At 41.1% G+C, this 21,815-nt stretch overlaps 1 protein-coding gene across 5 annotated transcripts in view; it reads right to left on the bottom strand.

Annotated features, from left to right (window-relative positions):
* NPAS3 (neuronal PAS domain protein 3) overlaps positions 1 to 21,592 on the bottom strand; it is a 616,056-nt gene extending 594,464 nt beyond the window's left edge. For 3 of the 5 annotated variants that reach the window (XM_077261116.1, XM_077261131.1, XM_077261123.1), the window contains exon 1: positions 21,220 to 21,592. In XM_077261116.1, the coding sequence (XP_077117231.1) occupies positions 21,220 to 21,368 (149 nt within the window). In that variant the 5' untranslated portion in view covers positions 21,369 to 21,592. Of the gene's footprint in view, positions 1 to 20,972; positions 21,088 to 21,219 lie in introns of those variants that run through there. The other 2 variants (XM_077261174.1, XM_077261144.1) reach the window with 2 other exon arrangements.
* Between the last annotated feature and the right edge of the window lie 223 nt (positions 21,593 to 21,815).

Raw genomic sequence — 21,815 nt, 5'->3', positions numbered from 1 at the left:
AACTAGTTATGATAGTCCCACCTGGGTCAGAACCCAGGATTCAATGGCCAAGTTGAGAAACATGGGACCCCTGGGATCTCGTGACAAAGCATTCCCTGTGGACGATCCGACAATCGCCAGAAAAAGATGACGACGAATTGTACTAGTTCTGCAAACAATGCTTGATGTGGTCAGTCCGGATCACCCAGAATGACTGGGATCCTTTCCGTACCTAAAGGCTCTTGGAAGTAGTGGAAGAGGGCAACGGAACTAGCACCACGGAGAACCAGAGCATGCACTGCGATGGCTTTTGGGTCTCGAGATCGAACTATGAACTTGAGAACTTTGGCATTCAGTCTGGACGCCATATGATCTACCTCCGGAGATCCCCAGTTGTGTTGTATTATATATATATTAAATTATTTCAACACTCCAATTAATTAATACAAATTATAGAGCTATTAATATGGTTTCAATCAGATATATATATATATATATATATATATATATATATATATATATATATATATATATATTTCCCCCACATGTGTTCAGAGGCCCATCCCCCAGTTGTTCTGCCATGTGTCCTACATGAAGCCCCCTCCTCCAGTTGCAAAAAAGCTGGTAAATCAGGTTTCATTGGGGATTGAGGTGATGTACCTTGGCCAGTGGACAATAGACTTAGGACTAGGGTTGAGCGAAACGGGTCGGCCATTTTCAGAAGTCGCCGACTTTTGGCAAAGTCGGGTTTCATGAAACCCGACCCGACCCGACCCCTATGTGGGGTCGGCCATGAGGTCGGCGATCTTCTGAATCTGGTATCAGAATTCCGATACCGAGTTCCGATATGTTTGCGATATCGGAAATCGGTATCGGAATCCACATTTAAGTGTAAAATAAAGAATTAAAATAAAAAATATTGATATACTCACCTCTCCGGAGGCCCCTGGACATCGCCGCTGGTAACCGGCAGCCTTCTTTCCTTAAAATGAGCGCGTTTACGGCCTTCCATGACGGCACGGCTTCTGATCACAAGCCGTGACGTAATTCTCAGGTCCTAAATTTCTCATTCTAGGAATTTAGGACCTGAGAATTACGTCATGGCTTGTGATTGGTCGCGTGAGCGGTCACATGGGCGGCCGCGACCAATCACAAGCCGTGACGTCATCTAAGGCCCTTCACACGCTCATTCTTAAGGAAGGCTGCCGGAAAGAAGCAGGGCGCGTCCGAGGGTGAGTATATACCTAATAGGAATATACTCACCCTCGGCTTCTTTCCGGCAGCCTTCCTTCCTAAGAATGAGTGCAGTGCAATGGGATACTATGGTTCCCAGGGTCTGAAGGAGAGGAAACTCTCCTTCAGGCCCTGGGATCCATATTAATGTGTAAAATAAAGAATTAAAATAAAAAATATTGATATACTCACCCGTCCGGAGGCCCCTGGACATCACCGCTGGTAACCGGCAGCCTTCTTTGCTTAAAATGAGCGCGTTCAGGGCCTTAGATGACGTCACGGCTTGTGATTGGTCGCGGCCGCCCATGTGACCGCCACGCGACCAATCACAAGCCATGACGTAATTCTCAGGTCCTAAATTCCTAGAATTAGGAATTTAGGACCTGAGAATTATGTCACGGCTTGTGATTGGTCGCGTGGCGGTCACATGAGCGGCACGCGACCAATCAGAAACCGTGACGTCATGGAAGGCCCTGAACGCGCTCATTTTAAGCAAAGAAGGCTGCCGGTTACCAGCGGTGATGTCCAGGGGCCTCCGGACGGGTGAGTATATCAATATTTTTTATTTTAATTCTTTATTTTACACATTAATATGGATCCCAGGGCCTGAAGGAGAGTTTCCTCTCCTTCAGACCCTGGGAACCATAGTATCCCATTGCACTGCATTGGGTTTCGTGTTTCGGCCGACCCCGACTTTTTTATAGGATCGGCCGATTTTGCTCGACCCGACTTTTGAGAAAGTCGGGTTTCGTGAAACCCGACCCGATCCTATAAAAATAAAAGTCGCTCAACCCTACTTAGGACATCATTCCCCACAAGTGGGGGCTGGACACGCCTCTGGGAGCTGGACAGATATAACAGAGGACACATGTGCTTTGGGCTCTCTCTTGCTTCCTGGACGGTCAGTGATGAACTCCTACCATGCTATGTAATGTATGATTATTGCTTATGTGTTATTTTGAGTGACTGTTTAAATTTATTATCTTTTATTAAGTAAATTCATTTTAGTTTATTCAATTGTCCTGTGAGCATTTATTTATTCATCACAATTCTTTGAACCTTAACAAAACACCAGTAAAGTCAGATCTGTTGGAGGACTTCTGGATGGAGTTCCCACTCACCTGAGGCGAGACCCAGGCAGCTGAGGAAGCCTGCCACCAAGTTTTCTTGTACCGCCAAGATCACCGAGTGTTAGACATCTGCCCATCGGGGAATGTGAGCGGACTAAGCTATGGCCGCCCGGCTGCAGGTACCCCCTTGATGATTGATGTACGTCACGGCCGTGGCATTATCCGATAGACTTCGAATGGGGTGACCGCCAAGAGACAGTTACAGACTGCTGTAAGGCTAACCGTATCTCTCGGATCTCCAAAAACATTGATCGGGAGTTCCCGAGTTGACTGGCGCCTTAGAACAGTGTGGTAACACTCCCCGGCCCAAAAGACTGGAATCGGTAGTCACTACTAGCCATTAAACCAGAAGAAAGGATTTCCCCTCGTTGAGGGAGTATCTCAGAGTCCACCATCTGAAACCCGTCTGACCGCAGAGACAAGCTGAGTGAAAAGGACTACTTCCATTGCTGCCACCATTTTCCCCCGAATCTTCATAGCAAATTGGATGGAATGAGGAGACGAGGTCCAAGATCATCCTCAAAAAAGGATATCTCTTAGGCTGGAAATGGGGAAGACTTGTTTAAGTTTTTCCGCCAGCCAAGGCGAGAAAGGGTATCGCAAGTGATACAGACAGACTCAGCACAGTACTGGAAAGACGGTCCCTTAACTAGAAAGTCGTCTAGATAGGGCAGGATGACCATTCCCCAAGAGTGTAAGTTGGACACGACAGCCATCATGACCCTTGAGAATACTCAGGGAGCAGAAGCAAAACCTAAACACAAAGCCATGAACTGAAATGCTGTTCCTGAATGTCGAAGCACAGGATTTTTTATTTTTTTTTAGCGAGGGGGAAAAAAAATCAGAAAGTGGAAGTAAACAGCCCGAATGACAATGGATGCCAGTAACTCCACCTTTTCCCATTGAGGTAATGACCAAACAGAGGGACTCCATCCGAAAACGGCAGGCCTTGACAAACTTGTTAGAAGTTTGAGGTCCAGGATCGGTCAAACTTTTCCCATCCTTTTAATTGGAACCTAGATTCCAAAGACCTAGCCTGTCTAGGACAACCCGTCCACTGCTGGTTAAGTCTATAGGACACTTGCAACCCTAGTTCCTGCATGGGGAACGTAACCGACCACTCTGGTAACAGGGTGATGTCAGCGGCTTTTTGGACGCAGAGTCCGCTTTCCATCCTCTGAGTCACAATGCCCTTCTGAATGTAATGGCATTTGCTGTTGACAGCGCTGCACAACTAGCTGCGTCCAAAGATGTGTGGACGACATAGTCTCCCGCTCGAGAGATTTAATTGGCCAGCTGTACTGCCTCCGCTGAATCGAAGTAGTTAAGGTCTCCGATCAGGAGCCCCTTACTTTAGCAACCCATGAAGGGTAGAGAGGTTACCGGAGAAAACTGCTGGGTGGTAGAATGCGCAGCTGTATCCAGCAGGCCAGGATTAATTATCTCTTGCTGTCGCTGCTGTCTTTGGATGGTGTAGGGTTAAAGTGATGAACCATCAATCCATCATCCCCTTAACATGGAAGTGGAGAGGGACCGTCCGCTTCCTTGCATCATTCGCTAAGCAGTGGTGATGCAGTGGGGGCTGCTCGGATGCCAAAAGGAGTGCCTCTGTACATCCACTGAGTTCAGGCCCCGTGTGGACAGGGCTGGTAGTCCGGCATTAGGTCTGGCTGCAGAAGAGGATACATGGAGGCATACTCCATGTGCTCATTTGTTGATGGTGTGAGGAGATCAGTGCTCTTTAAGGGACCCGTCACCTCTAAAAAACAGTCCAGGGATGGCATCCTACGTCGCAGGAGAGGATATATGGGGGCGCCACTCCACGCGCTTGAATGCTGACGGTATAGGGAGATCAGTGCCCTTTAAGGGACCCGTCGCCTCTGAAAATCAGCAGGCACGGCATCCTATGTAGTGCATCGCTTATCCAGACACTCCCTGTCCGGGTGACTGGCAAATGTTGTATGAGAGAATTTAGTCCTTTGAAGGACAGCGTGATCTGGAGCAGAACTGGAGTCCTCATCAACCTACAGAGTGTGGATGACGGCTTCAATAAGTAAATCCTGTTCGCTAGAGCGAGGAGTGGAGCTCGCAGATGCCAAGGCACAAGATAGCGAAGTAGACATACTACATGTCCGTTTTCCATTTGCCTGCACGTTTCTGGAATGCTGCGGCCCTCACTAGCTGACGGCCCCGTGGTAGGGGGGTCCATCTTTCTCTGTCAGGGGAGCCATGCAATCCACAGAGGGATTCAGTCGCTTTGGCCAGATGAGACATGGATTGTGACAGTGACGAAGTCCACTTAGGGGGACTAGGTATACTGGGCTCAGTGACAGTGGGGGGGCTCCTGAGCGTATTTGGAGTCGCAGGTTTTGTAGAGTGACGAGTACTGAGCAGACTGACAGGAATTACATGTACCCTTCTATGAGCCCCTTAATAGGGCTTCCTGCAGAAATGATAAAAGGGGATACTGCCGAGGGGAGGGGAGTAATACAGTGGACCCTTACTCTGAGCAGATGCATCCAAGATCCTGTCCAGATCTGAGTTCAGATCCTGTCCAGATCTGAGCTCCGATCCTGTGGCCCAGGATCGTGGGTGGGGCCGCTGGGACGATTCATCGTGTGGGTGGCACCTCCAGGTTGCGGCCTAGCGCAGGCCGAAGCGGGGAGTCAATTACCGCTGCCCGGCCGGGAGTTACCGGCTTGCGGTCTAGCACAAGCCGAAGCTGGGAGATAAATTGCCGGTGCCCAACCAGAAAGGGACCAAGGGCCGCAACACGTTGTGGGGGCCCCCGGACCCAGAACTTCACTGACTGAAAGTGGGACGCTGTGGGAACCCCCCAACATGAGGGCCGCAACGTGCTGCAGTAGCCCCCCCTTGGATCCCAAACTCACCGCCAGAGCTGGAGGAGGGAAGGCTTGCACTCTGCTTGCAAGAGCAGCTCGGCTGCGATGTGGACGTTGCAGAAACCCTCAATCCATCATACCCCTTTTGCAGGTGAGGTGGAGAGGGACCATCCAGCTCCTTGCAGCACTGCTGTTCATTCAGTGGTGGTGCAGTGGGAGCAGCACGGATGCCATTTGGGGCCTCTGTGTATCCTCAGGGTTCACTCCCCTAGGATTTCACAGGGCTATGTCCGGATGTAGCCTGGCACAGAAGGGGGTACATGGAGGTGACACTCCATGCTCCCGTCTGTTGCTAGTGCGGGGAGATTGGCGCCCTGAAGGGAACCGTCGCCCCTAGTATAGCTCAAGCATGGCATCCCACATCGCAGGAGAGGATACGAGGAGGCGACATTCGCAGTGCTCGCCTGTTGTTGGTTGGGGTAGATCAAATCCTTGAAAGGGTCTGTCGTCCCAGTCTTCCTCCTGAAAAGAGGTTTAAAAAGTAAAAGTTGAAAAATAAAATAAAAAAGTATGGTCTGAATAGCAGACCCCAGTGTGCCTCCTACGGACACTAAGCAAGAACTGGTTAGCTGGAGCCAGCAGGAGGGTGTATACTGCAGAGTAGGAGCTAGCTTTCTTTGTATTACTTTGTGTCAGCCTCTGGTGGCAGCAGCATACACCCATGGTCTGTCTCCAAATGAGGCGAAGGGGAAATAAACTGTACAATACAGTTGTGTGAATGCACACTAGTTGTGTGAATGCACTCTTAGGCCAAGTTCACATACTGAGTGATTTTTCAATACAGTTGTGTGAATGCACACTTAGGCCAAGTTCACATACTGAGTGATTTTTCATGTATGCAAAATTTAGTCAATCACTGTGCTAGATCTGTATTTTTCAGACAAAGTTTTACCATTAGTGTGTTATCCGTACAGGCTCGCACTGGTCCACAAGGAAACATAGAATAATCATCTTCATGCATGACAATGCACCTTCACATGCTGCAAAGAAAACCTCTGAGTCATTGGCTTCTATGTGCATAAAAGGAGAGAAACGTATGGTGGTTCACCATCCTCCCCTGACCTCAACCCTATTGAGAACCTATGAAGTATCCTCAAGCAAAAGATCTATGAGGGTGGGAGGCCGTTCACATTAGAACAGCGGCTCTGGGAAGCTATTCTGACATCCTGCAAACGCTACTTCTTGGATGTCATCCTGCAAAGAAATTCAAGAAGGAAAGATCCAAAACCTCACAAGTTTAATGGATGCAAGAATTATCAAGGTGATGGCAAAGAAGGGGTCTTATGTTATCATGTTACTTGGCCTGTTAATATGTTTTTGATTTCAGTAAACGTGACCTCTTCTTAATGCTGCAAATTCAACAAATGACCATTTTCAGTTCTTAACAACCTATAAAAAATGACTGGAAGCTCCGTTGTGCATAATTATTTGAAACCGTGCATTTTGAGTTTTTGTGGTTTTGAAAAAAATACTGTTCTCATTGGGAGATTTGCACAATAAAATGTGATTTATACTCTAATGGTTGATGATTTGAACATTATACTGACTAATTTGAATCAACCATTTAGGGAAATCAGAGAAAAAAAAGTGGAATGTGGTAAATAGAATCATATATGGAATCATAGTTACATTTTTGAATGAGGGTAATGTAATATTTGCATGTAGCTGAAGTCAGTGGTACTAGAGGACCCTTGACGCTCCAGTGCGAAACCGTAATCGTACTGCTTTTATGAAAAAAACACAAAATCCCCAAGCTTTTCTTAGCCACCAGTCTGTGAAAAACGGATAGCACACACACATGCAACTAGGACGGTATCAGTGTGCTGTCCGCTTTTGCCTATGCAATTCTAAACATTTACAAGCCAGGTACCTGCTAGTTAAAGACAGTCTGTCCCCCCCAAAATGCAATTTAAACTACCGTAAGTAATTAGTCATATAAGGGACTCAGACCATATTAAGATCATTGCTGTAGTCCAGTTTTCTCAGATATTGTTAACCAAAAAACAATCATTCATTATGCAGATGAGGGTTCTTGGTGCACCCTTGGTGAGGCTAAGCGGTCAGCGAACTGTTTCAACCTTTCAAATACCATGCCTTTCCCTATGTTGATTCCAGAACCGAGTTTTCAACCGAAAACATGGCTCTGCATGCACACTCCGACACTACAGGAGTCGAACTGGCGCACCCCTATTCCCCCTTCCTTTCTCTGAGGCCACTTCTATTGATCAGTGGCCTCAGATCATTGCTTTATTACTGTATTGTTAACATTGTTACCTATGACTGTTGTGTTTGAAACTGTTAAACTGTAAAGCGCTGCGGAATATGTTGGCGCTATATAAATAAAGATTATTATTATTATTATTATCAGGAGAGAGGGATGTCTGCAAGCCCACCCAGCTCCTGCAGTGACACTGCATGCTCTCAAGGTTGACTTTTTAGTTAAGGCGCTATCAACAAAGGGTGGGATAGTAAAGCACTGGGGTCCCGTTCTCAAAATAGATTTGATATACCGTAGGTTATTTTGATTTAAATGGACTCCAATGTGATTCTTTAATTAAGTCTGTAATTTTAATAATTTTTTTCAATAATTTTATTTATATAGCCCCTACATATTTCGCAACACTTATTTTAGGAGAAGTCCGAGATGGAAACGCACATGTGAACATATCCTAAATGATATAAATATAAAATCAAATATCAAATCCGCACAAGAGGTCAAATTCCAAACAGATTATTTAGCAGTGCACAGGTGAAATTAGTAAGATTTTATGCATCTTGCTTCCGTTGTAATAAATGATGTCTTTTTTCCAAGAAAATTGGAACAAAAAATTCGTCCAGTGTGAACATACCCTTAGGTTTGAAATCGCTGCAACTTATGACATGGGATGAGACACATGGGAATTGTTTGCCTCCACCCATAAATTGAATGAGAAGCAACATTTAGAAGACATTTAGCTGTCTTGATGTCCACATATTCAACCAGCAACAATACGCCAACAGTTGTTGAGAGAAATGCGACAATCAATATGGCTGCACTTCCTGCTGTCCCTTTTACAAAGCCGGCCACCAACACCAAACAAAAGAGTATAAAATAAATAATTAAAATCTAGACTATTGTCAATCACGACTCATTTACTAGTATGTGGCCAAGTATGGGCATGGAAATATTTTCAGTGATTTTTACCACTGGATTCATTTTATTGTGCATATTAATAATTACAAATACAAAAAAACAACATTATACGGTACTTAGGCGTACATGATCTCTTAATCATTTTAGGTTGAAAGCAACAAGGGAAACATTTTGTCTATTTTGGTGTAGCTGCAAAGCCACTGCAACATGATGTGACATTTGTAACCCCAACCTTGGGGTCAAGATAAATTCAGAAGTCAATAATATTAATTAAGAAGTCGATGGTAATTAGAATTGCTGTAATATTGGACTTCTTAATTTGTCCTATTTTAACTAGCAGCTTGCACATATATTCAGCAGAGCTTTTAGTGTGGCCAAATTAAATTTCACTTTTCCAGTAATGTATCTCTCAGTAACGTAACACATGTATGGGCAATGCTACATTTTTAGGCTACCCTATTCTCACCTAAATTGAAGGTCCACTCATCTATTGGGTAAATACTGAGGATTTCTTATTTTTTTACAGTAAATCTTAAGCACAGCAAAATATGAAACTTTTTATGAGAACTTATACCCTTTTTTCCATATGTTTTTCAAGAGTGAAAAACACTGTTCTTTACCGTTCCAGCAAAGTAAATGAGATTTCTGAAATCTCCTGCCCCCGCTGCTTATTCTTTCCTTTCGGATTTCAACCATCAAAGCGTTTTTACAGTAGCGTGTCAATTCTTGTTTTTCTGAAGAGTTTTTCACCCATGTCAATGAATGAGAAAAAAAAGTTCAAGCACCAACGCATGAAAAACGAGCGTTTTTCAAGCCTACATTCTGTGGTTTTTTTGGGGGGACATAAAAATCTGCTGCAGATACTCAACGTGTGCACAAAGCCTTACATAAAATAATACCATATTGTCTACATAATTGTCTATGCACTTCCAGCATATCACCAGGACAGAGAGTTGTGTCGCTATCATTGTCACGTTGTTGTTTACCTGGACTGGATATAATTTTGACAATTTTCCACTATGACGTGTTTTCACATTGGAGCATTTTCTGCTGTATTTACGACCAACCAAACTCAGCTAACATTTATTTACCAACCTCTAGAAAGTCTATATTGCATGGACGTCACCAAAATGAGCCAAATATGATCCACTGACTAATAATATGGTCATTAAAATTTGTTACAGAGAAGCAGCTCTATGTTCACAGTCTACAGTGCCATATTAGTTCTCTTTCAAATCCTTGCCGGTTCCTGTAAATTGTTTTCCTCCATGTTTGCAGAGTAGGATGATCTATCTGCCGTGATTTATTCATAATTTAATTTATCATTATTTATTATGTATTTTGATTATTTTGTATTATTATAATGTAGTAATAATAATATAGAATAGAATATATTATTATTTATTATTATTTAATTAATATATTTATAATTTATTGATTTACTTCTACCCTACAATTCTCCATAATCTCTCTCCCTGAAACATTGAGTGAGAACCTGCAGCTGCATCTCCCTCAAACCCATTTGGTTTTCTAGATGTATGCTGAATTTACCATACACGGCACAATCCATGTCATTAAACGACCAAAGGGCTATATACAAAAAAATCAGCAGTTGTTTACCAGCCTGTTTAGACAGGCCAAACAATGTTTTAACACAGAGAGAACGATTGTTAATATGATCATTCTAATACCGATAGAACATCATATTGTCACTATCACAACCGTTTAGACAGGACGATGCGCCGCCAAGAAAGGTGACATTTAATGTCCCATTTAGACGGGCCAATAATCAGAGTACGGGCATTTCGTAAGTGTTCCTACAAAAGCCTGTTCCCCAGTTATTGACTTATCGAAATGGACTTTTTTGTTTTTCTAGATTTTTTGATGACTGAGGAGGTTTCTAAACATTTGCAGACAGTGCCATTTTCTATTAGGATATATAAAAAAGTTTCATAGTTGCCTATAAGATTGAATGGAAATATACAGTACAGACCAAAAGTTTGGACACACCTTCTCATTTAAAGATTTTTCTGTATTTTCATGACTATGAAAATTGTACATTCACACTGAAGGCATCAAAACTATGAATTAACAAATGTGGAATTATATACTTAACAAAAAAGTGTGAAACAACTGAAATTATGTCTTATATTCTAGGTTCTTCAAAGTAGCCACCTTTTGCTTTGATGACTGCTTTGCACACTCTTGGCATTCTCTTGATGAGCTTCAAGAGGTAGTCACCGGGAATGGTCTTCCAACAATCTTGAAGGAGTTCCCAGAGATGCTTAGCACTTGTTGGCCCTTTTTCCTTCACTCTGCGGTCCAGCTCACCCCAAACCATCTCGATTGGGTTCAGGTCTGGTGACTGTGGAGGCCAGGTCATCTGGCGTAGCACCCCATCACTCTCCTTCTTGGCCAAATAGCCCTTACACAGCCTGGAGGTGTGTTTAGGGTCATTGTCCTGTTGAAAAATAAATGATGGTCCAACTAAACGCACACCGGATGGAATAGCATGCCGCTGCAAGATGCTGTGGTAGCCATGCTGGTTCAGTATGCCTTCAATTTTGAATAAATCCCCAACAGTGTCACTAGCAAAGCACCCCCACACCATCACACCTCCTCTTCCATGCTTCACGGTGGGAACCAGGCATGTAGAATCCATCCATTCACCTTTTCTGCGTCGCACAAAGACACGGTGGTTTGAACCAAAGATCTCAAATTTGGACTCATCAGACCAAAGCACAGATTTCCACTGGTCTAATGTCCATTCCTTGTGTTCTTTAGCCCAAACAAGTCTCTTCTGCTTGTTGCCTGTCCTTTGCAGTGGTTTTCTAGCAGCTATTTTACCATGAAGGCCTGCTGCACAAAGTCTCCTCTTAACAGTTGTTGTAGAGATGTGTCTGCTGCTAGAACTCTGTGTGGCATTGACCTGGTCTCTAATCTGAGCTGCTGTTAACCTGCGATTTCTGAGGTTGGTGACTCAGATAAACTTATCCTCAGAAGCAGAGGTGACTCTTGGTGTTCCTTTCCTGGGGCGGTCCTTATGTGAGCCAGTTTCTTTGTAGCGCTTGATGGTTTTTGCCACTGCACTTGGTGACACTTTCAAAGTTTTCCCAATTTTTTGGACTGACTGACGTTCATTTCTTAAAGTAATGATGGCCACTCGTTTTTCTTTACTTAGCTGCTTTTTTCTTGCCATAATACAAATTCTAACAGTCTATTCAGTAGGACTATCAGCTGTGTATCCACCAGACTTCTGCACAACACAACTGATGATCCCAACCCCATTTATAAGGCAAGAAATCCCACTTATTAAGCCTGACAGGGCACACCTGTGAATTGAAAACCATTCCCGGTGACTACCTCTTGAAGCTCATCAAGAGAATGCCAAGAGTGTGCAAAGCAGTCATCAAAGCAAAAGGTGGCTACTTTGAAGAACCTAGAATATAAGACATAATTTCAGTTGTTTCACACTTTTTTGTTAAGTATATAATTTCACATGTGTTAATTAATAGTTTTGATGCCTTCAGTGTGAATGTACAATTTTCATAGCCATGAAAATACCGAAAAATCTTTAAATGAGAAGGTCTGTCCAAGCTTTTGGTCTGTACTGTGTATATATATATATATATATATATATATATATATATATATATATATATATATAATGCCTTTAAAAAAGTGGTCATACCCTGTGAACTTTTCCTCCTTTTTTCACGTTACACCCACAAACTTAAATGTATTTTATTTGGATTTCATGTGATATACCAACACAAAGTAGCAAGTATTTGTGATTGTGTAAAGCAAATGATATAGTTTTCTAAATATTTGAATATATCTGAAAACTGTGTTGTGCATTTTTTTTGAGCCCTCTTGTACCACTAAATAAAATCCTGAGTGACCAATTGCCTCCTGAAGTCACATCATTAGTAAATTAAGTCCACCTGTGTGTAATTTATTCTCAGTATAACTACAGCTGCTCTGTGAAGAGTAAAGCAGGGTTAACGTATAAAAAAAATAGCCCCAGCTCTAAACATCTCATGTAGCACTGTTCAATTATCATACAAAAATATAGGGGGTATGGCACAACTGCAAACCTACCAAGACATGGCTGTCCACCTAAACTGACATTCCAAGTAAGGAGAGCACTAGTTAGAGAAGCAGCCAAGAAAACCATGGTCACTATAGAGGAGCTGCAGAGACTCAGGCGGGAGAATCTATCCACAGGATAACTATTAGTTTGTATGTTCCACAAATTTGGCCTTTATAGAAGTGTGGGAAGAAAGCCATTTTTGAAAGTAAGCCATAAGATGTCCCATTTCCAGTTTACAAAAAGCCATGTAGGGACAAAAAGAGCATGTGGAAGAAGGTGATCTGGTCAGATGAGACTAAAGTAAAACTTTTTGAGCTAAATGCAAAACTCTACGTGTGGTGGAAAACTAATACTGCACATCAACCTGAAAATGCCATCCCCACCGTCCTATATGGTGGTGGCAGCATCATGCTATGGTGAGGCTTTACTTCAGCAGGAACAGTGAAGCTGGTCAGTGTTGATGGAAAGATGGATGGAGCTAATTACAGGGCAATCCTGGAGGGAAACCTGCTAAAGGCTGCAAAAGACTTGAAACTGGGGTGTAGGTTCACCATTCAGCAGGACAGTGACCCTAAACATACTGCCGGAGCTACAATGGATGGTTTACATCAAAGCATATTCATGTGTGTGGATGGCCCAGTCACAGTCCAGACCTAAATCACATTGAGAATATGTGGCCAGGCTTGAAAATTGCTGTTCACAGACTTCTCCGTCCAATCTCACTGAGCAAGTGTGCAAAGAAGAATGGGCAAAACTTTTGGCCTCTAGATGTGCAAAAGACCAGCAGTAGTAATTGCAGCTAACGGTGGTCCTACAAAGTATTGACTCTGGGGACTGAATACACATGATTGTCACAATTTTGAGATTTATATTTTTAAAATACTTGCTACTTTGTGTTGGTATATCACATAAAATCCCCCCAAAATACACTTACCTTTCTGGGTGTATTGTGAAAAAGTGTGGAAAAGTTCACAGGGCAGGAATACTGTTCAAGGCATAGTGTATATGTACAAAAATTAAGAGACCACTGCAAAATGTTCAGTTTGTCTGATTCTTCTTTTCATAGGTATATTTTTGAGTAAAATGTAAATTGTTCATTTATTCTATAAATTTCTGACAACATCTCCGAATTTCCAAGCAACAAATTTTGTATTTTTTTTTCTGAAAAAGGAAAAATGGTCAAAATTTTAAAAAGCTGTGATTAGAAATCATGGTTATTCCACAAAATATTGATTTCTGAACTCTTCCTTAGTTAAAACAATAGTATTTTTGTTTCTAAATGATTATGAACTTGTTTTTTTTTTGCATTATTTGAGGTCTACAAGCAATGTATTTTTTTGTTATTTTGACTATTTCTTACTTTCAGAAAACAAATACAAACATTATTGCTTGGAACTTCGGAGACATGTTGTCAGTAATTTATAGAATAAAAGAACAATTTACATTTTACTCCAAAATATACCTATAAAAATAAAAATCAGAAAAAGTGAAAATTTAGCAGTGGTCACTTCATTTTTGCCAGAGCTGTATATATATATATATATATATATATATATATATATATATATATACACATATATACACATATATATATTAGAAATTGAAAGGTAAACATCTGTTGCGATGCCATATAACTCTATATGTTCCCTGGAGTGCAATTAGCCCCTAGTATCCAGTGAACTGCTACAGCTAGTGATGGCCAGCAGCGGTCACATGTTGGGATGCCATCGCTGAAGCAGTATGTACAAAGACCCCTTGGATCAGGGAAGTCTGGGGATTGGAAAAATGAGTATAACTTCTTTTGTTATTACCTTCAAAGTGGTTTGTAAAAAAAAATTTTAGTGGCAGGAGAAGCCCTTTAACATTTTGTGGGAAATATTTTCAGGTTTAGAAATAGAACAATTCTATATTATTTGAAACATGAAGTCTGTGAAATTATTGGGATACTATAGAATTGAAGATATTTTTCCAATATGTCTTAATATCATACCTACCCACTTAATACCCTTGCTACCCACCTTACCCCCCATACGTATACCCATTGTTCTGCTCTATACCAATGGTGTAATGACAAATTGTGATGTCTGGTGGTTCCATGCCTGGGTGACTAGTTATACCATATTATACATGCTATGTACAGTATATAGACATGCATCATCAATGATCATAGAAAAACCGCACTAAATGCAAGTTTATCTAGCAACTTTAAAAAATCGGATGACATGTGGCACATTTATCCATGCAGATCCATAAGACTCCCGCTGTAAGATGCATAAGACATCTGATAAGGTTAGGGTGAGCTAACCACCGTTGGTGGATCTGATGTTCTTCTGCAGAAGGGAAAGTAGATGGGCCAGAATAGTTCTCTGATCTCACATCCCACAATGTCATCCATCATAACATTATGCATCTACCGAGACCTGTTCTAGTCCATCTCCTGTGCAATCCAAGTGTAATCACCTTAGTCTTGTCATTGCTGCTCCCCGCGTGCAGTGCTGATTGGCATTTCCTGGTATCGGCGGGATTGAACTGATATTAGAGCTGATACTACATGGAATATCCTGAGCTTTCTGTACAGCGGAGTGGCATTACATATTCTTGTTGCACAAACTGAGACAACCTTGGCTTATAATAGACAAGTGATATACAATGACGCCAAATAACACCAACTATAAAAAGAAAACACCCATATGACCACCCTGCTTGTTTCCGTTAGTTCCATCCAGCCAATAGCCGATATGATGTGAAACATATAGAATATATATTTTTTTCTATATTACATAGATACACAGAAGAAATTCCAGCTGTCACAAACTAACCACTGACATAAAGTAAGCAGGTTAATGCAAATCTGCAGTCGTTTTTCACGTGTGTTACATTAGATATAATAGATTGTTAGGGGCTTATCAGCTTTGTATACATAAAGGATAATAATAAGAGTGGTAAGCATGCAATAAAGGGATGTGTAAATCGGTATTGTTTGTGCACATGCTTCCTACACGTGTGCACATATATTTGCTCCCTACATGCTCCGTACATGTCCACACCCCACCTTTGATAGATAGGATATATATTCCATTTATAAATTACCAATACATCTATACTAGTGTGTGGACCTGACAGCAAAAAAAAAAAGAATAAATAGGAGGTCACAATAGAAGCAAAAATCCTTGGACATGTCAATAAACCAATACTGATCACACAGTGTTTTACATCTTCCAATTACAGGGGCTGACGTTCCCCTCGCTCAGGCCCTGGGTATAAGCCCTCCCCTCTCCAGCTTATCGAGCAGAGTTGATAGGTGATGCTGGAAGCTATGTCTGCCAAGATACAGGGCAATGCCATTGATGGGTTAACTCTTCATGCACCAGGCGAATCGGCCGCACATTATTCGGCAAAGAGCTGGGGGCCACTTTGACAGCAAAAAGGCTTGGACAGCTGGCTTCTAAAGTAATGGTAGTACAAGTAGATTGCCTGAAGAATAATTGAATTTCGGGGCTCTTCTGAAAGCAAACACTGGCTGCTCTGCCTCCTTTCTGTGCTGTACAGGGTGGCAAACTCACTGATTCAATTATTTGCTAGTAATTCAATGTATACCGTGTGCAGCATTTTACTATTGTGCGCTTTAAAGGGCTAGACACAACTGAATATATCCATGCCAATTCCAGATCTCCGTGCGTTGTCCTAAAGTCAGATGCCAGGAAATACTCCTATTCCTAATACTACGTATTGTTACTTTCAGAATGATGTCTGTCATTAAGCCAAATTCCAGGTCAGTGCCAGCCATCAAGTCTATAGACCCTGTATACAGTATGTCCTATGTGTACAGTCCTGTAAACGAGAGCCAGGATCACGGGCAGAAGTGATTAAGGCACTTCTAGTATATATAGTCGGGCAATAAATACACGCATATCGTCATACAACCTGTGCACATTACAGCACTATGTTGCTGGCTGAATTTATGTTCTTCATTTCATAGGGAGGACACTTACGTTTCGTAGCCTTCCGTCAAACATTATAATTGCAGAGTTAAAAAATATTAGGTTTATAAAAAGTATAATTACCTAGCGCATTGATATTTGTGCTCGTCTTTGAGGCTGCTCATAAAAAAAGAGTCATATATTGATCTTAACATAAATGATATATATATGATGTACGCGCCACTTTGCTTTCCTGCACAAAACACTTTATCCCGTTCCTACTGGCTTTTACTTATTTACTAAATTAACCCATGATTTCACCCAAGCAGCAAGGTCAAGGTCATATTTTACAGATATCTGAAAGTTGGATTCTTAGGCAATGTAAATATTAGATGGCAACATTTCTAAACAAATTCTTTTTAGTCTACTTTGACACTTTGACTTTTGGTGATATATGTTCGCCTCCGTACAACACGTGCAGCACATGATCCAATGGCTACATATATAAGAACCTGGGCGCATCATGCATCTGATTCTACTGACGTGACAGGTAAAAATATATGTATGTCCTGTGTCTAATCTATGGTCGTGATATTGAAACATTGCCACTAGTAGCTAACTATACTAGGAAACTTCTGAATAAATGAATGAAGATGCCTTAGCCAATATTCAAGGAACATATAAATATATTGTTAGATTTAAGTACATTTATAAAATAATATTTATAAGGCATTGCTATTAGTGATAGTAGTATGACTGTGAAGATTTCATTTTAGGTAGAATCCTAAAACATGTTCCCAGTCACCAGAAATAAGGTTCACTAATGGAACAAATGAAGATGTGCATTCATACAATGTAGTGAGAGCAATATGAAAGCCTGAATAGCAATGATTTATAGGGAAATCCAAAGTGTGTGTGTGTGTGTATGTATATATATATATATATATATATATATATATATATTTATTTATATATATATATATATATATATATATATATATATATATATATATGTGTGTGTGTATAAAATATATATATATTTATTTAGGCAGCATATAGTATTTTCAATTACCGTATATAAAAATAGGATATAATTTTTGTCTGGCCTGTGCTTCTAGGCATCTAGCTGTAAATCTCCCCAGTCTGCTTGGCCTTTTTTTTTCCACATTCATCAGCCACTCCGCTCACTTTGTGATCCTATCTGTGTAGGCCATAAAGGGGTTAATGTAATCAGGATTATGATCGCTTCTGTAATCAGCGTTAGCGAAAAGAGTATTGCTATTTTCCTTTGAAAAGATGCTGCAGTGATGTGTGAAGAAGGCTCTTGCCTGCTGTAGAAATGCCTTTAAACCGATAGCATATGCTACGAAAAAAAAAAAGAAAGTGTGACAATATGAATTGTCTTCCTTGAACATTTCTAAATAATAATAATAAAAAAAAACCAATGAAATAAAGGTTACGCATTGAAAATATCTTTCATGTGCTTGCTGCAAAAAAACGTAATCATGAAATGCTACATTGTTTTCACTTAAAACTGAATAGAAACTAAAAGAAAATACTGTATAAATAAAGTTAACATATGGGCTCCGCCTTGGATTTTACTGTGATACATTACTTGATATATCTGATATTTTGTATTCTAGAAAACAAGTAGTGACTAACTCAGATCCAGCGAAAAAGAGAACATGAAAAAGCGAAAAATCAGTAAAGAAAAATATTCCCGTTTGATATCAGACCTCTAGACACCTGGATTTACGGTACCGTGTATCCGCGTGGAGTTAGGTGCCATTGCAATACATTTTTATGGGGTGACGTTTTTTTTTTTTTTGTTTACTGAGATTACAATGTTCGATTGCAAGCTCTGCGTTGAAATCAATGTCTTATTGTCTTTCCTGGCTGACCTCTGCTCCCCCTCCTTCCCTCGTCCCAATCCTGTGACTGATCCCTAGCACTTTGGGGAGTGACAGGCCATTTCCATATGTTCTGATAAACAAGGTGCGGGTAGAGAGAGGAATATGATTAACCCCTGCTGATTTCCAATTCTCATCCACCTCTGAAGGACACGGCTTGGAAAGTATTAGAGCTTCAATCACATCCAGAGATTGGGATGGAGAGATATTCGCAATGCTTTAGAAATTGCTCATAATAGGCCAACAACTAGGAATCAGATAGAAAGCCCTAATAGAAATGTACAGCCGAGGCCAGCACAATTCAGATGTGTGTGTACATATATATACATATATATATATATATATATATATATATATATATATATGTATATACACACACCCAGACACACATATATATGGTCTAAATTGTAGGCACCATATATAATTCTATACAGATATGATTTCTGAGTTTTTCCTTTTTGTGACTTATCTAATCCGCTCAATATATTGAGAAAAAAAAAAAATAATAGAATAAAAAATATATATTTATTACTATCATATAATTCATCCAAAAGGGGACAACAGCTTAAGTTTATAGAATAGAATTTTTGCAATGATAAATTAGTCTTACATGTCTGTTCATTCCCACAGCTATGCTTGATAATTCATCTTTCTATCAATATACAACACGATGTAACAGGTGTGTATGTGTATATATATATATATATATATATATATATATATATATATATATACATATATACACATATATATACACATACATATATGTGTGTGTAATATGTGCAATATATATGTATATTAGGTATATTAGACATGCACAAAGTGCATCCTGTCTACAGAACTTGGCACCAAACTTTGTGTAAATATTTATATCAACACGGTACATACATATATAAATAAATAAGTGCAATTACTAGTGTCCAGTCTATATAACCTCACCATGAAGGGTTTCTAGATCTCTATGCATGTGTTGCATTCCAAGCTATATGTGCCCACATTCCTCAGTCTTCCTCATATACATAACTTCTATAGACTGTGAAGACATGCCACATATGTTATAATGGAACACTACAAAGTGTCTTGCAGCTGTAACGCACTCTCCAGCAAGGGTCCAGCAAGAACAGGATGGATTTAGTGACGCTCACAGACAGTGACAGCCACATATAGTGATGGGTAAAGCTTACAGACAGGTGCAGAAACTTTAATATGGATGTACATTATTCAATCCCAGCTCTATATAAAGGAAACATACACAATAGGATTTACAGCATATTACATTGTATTATGTGAGGTCATTTAATTCTACTACATTTACTAATTTTTAATTAAAGGTAGAAATAGAAAAAGGTAATAGTAAAATAGGGGATTCATGACTGAGAGCACAGAGCAGGACAAGGCATGGAAAGTAGTTATTTTTGAAGCAAATGGAAAGCTATCAACGTGCAGCAGATAAACCTCCTATATGTTATATACATAGTAACACATCCGTCTTATACATAAAACTGCCTTATCTTTATGCCTTAGACAACAACATACAGAATAAGTGCACGCCAAATACTTCTGATGAAAAATTATAACTACTTCCTGATATAAAAACAGTTCTCATGTATGACATATATAAGTGTGTATATATGAGTTTGTATATCTTTATGTGTTTGTCTATGTATATACATATATATATGTGTGTGTGTGTGTGTGTGTGTGTGTGTATATATGTGTGTGTATAGATATGTGTGTGTATATATGTGTGTATATGTGTGTCTGTGTGTGTATATATGTGTCTGTGTATGTATATATGTGTGTGTGTATATATAATGTGTGTATATGTGTCTGTGTATATTTATATGTGTGTGTGTATATATGTACGTGTGTGTGTATATTATGTGTGTATATGTATATATATGTGTGTGTATATAATGTGTGTATATATATATATGTCTGTGTGTATGTATATGTGTGACTGTGTGTATATATAATGTGTGTGTGTATATATGTGTGTGTCTGTGTGTATATATAAAGTGTGTGTGTATATATGTGTGTGTGTGTATATATATGTGTGTATATATATGTGTGTATATATAATGTGTGTGTGTATATATATATGTGTGTGTGTACGTGTGTGTATATAATGTGTGTGTGTGTATATATATGTTTGTGTATATATGTGTGTGTGTATATATACAGTATATATATGTGTGTCTGTGTATATATATATATATATATATATATGTGTGTGTATATATGTGTGTGTGTGTGTGTATATATGTGTGTGTGTATATACAGTATATATATGTGTGTCTGTATATGTGTGTGTGTGTGTGTGTGTGTCTGTGTGTGTGTGTGTGAATAATGTGTGTGTGTATATATATATATGTATGTATGCACATGGTCCATGCATGCATCACCCTAGACCTGCTCTGATTTACTTTGAGGGTCCTGCTGCCCACCATGCTGTATGAGTGTGTCCTAGCCCTGGCACATAATGGGCACTGGCTGTAGTAAACTTGCCATCCCAGCTCCAGGCTGTTTCTGGAGATTCCTGTGCCATCAGGAGCCCTCCTCACCCAGCACAATGCCCGGTATTAGTTAATAGTAAGTCTTTCTGCTTCCAGATGACTTTGGTTTTGATGCTTGAGGACGATCAAGCCCGGGACGCCCCCCATAAACTCACCATAGCCAAGTGCCTGACATCCCCCCCAGATTCGGCTCCAGCAGACCTGTCAGGAGGAGGTTTCCTTAAGGAATGGCACCAAGCAATGTATATACCAGGCGGCGATGATGCCAGGGATGCAGGCTGGGGGTGTAATGACTGAGGTACCACATTCCCAACTAGGCAGACCCCCACCCCCAGAACAACTCATCGCCCATAGAGGAACAATACCACATGCCACATGACCCCGGAGATGCCACCTACTCACCGCTGCTGGTAGGAGCTGACCCCGGGCACATTGTGCGGGTGGCTCCCGTTGGTGCCCCCGCTCCTGGCCGCCCCGGGCTCGGGAGGAGCCCCTCCAGCTCCTGGAGCCGCCGTCACCTGCACGCTGAAGTCCGGGAAGATCCTGATCATTGCGGCGACCGCTGAGTGACTGAACCCGGGCAGATCACATCCCCTGCCCGGGGAGCCCCGCACACCATCCGGCACTGAGACCCCGGGGAAGAGGGGAGGAGGGGGAGACAGACAGAGCCGGAGACAGAGAGAGGAGGAGAGCGGGGCTGCTGCACTCACACCATCCTCCTACTGATCAGCTGCCGCTACTACTGAGCCCGCCGCCTGCAACTGGTGACAGCCACGGACGCACTGCACGCCACACACTGCACTCCACACACTGCACTCCACACACTGCACTACAGCTACACACTGCATCTATACACTGCACTCCACACACTGCACTCCACACACTGCACTACAGCTACACACTGCATCTATACACTGCACTCCACACACTGCACTACAGCTACACACTGCATCTATACACTGCATCTATACACTGCACTCCACACATTGCACTACAGC

The sequence above is a fragment of the Ranitomeya variabilis genome, chromosome 1 (genome assembly GCF_051348905.1).
Source record: "Ranitomeya variabilis isolate aRanVar5 chromosome 1, aRanVar5.hap1, whole genome shotgun sequence".
NCBI classification, from domain to species: Eukaryota; Metazoa; Chordata; class Amphibia; order Anura; family Dendrobatidae; genus Ranitomeya; species Ranitomeya variabilis.
Note: the sequence above shows the minus strand (reverse complement) of the source record. Positions and strands in the feature narration are given on the sequence as shown.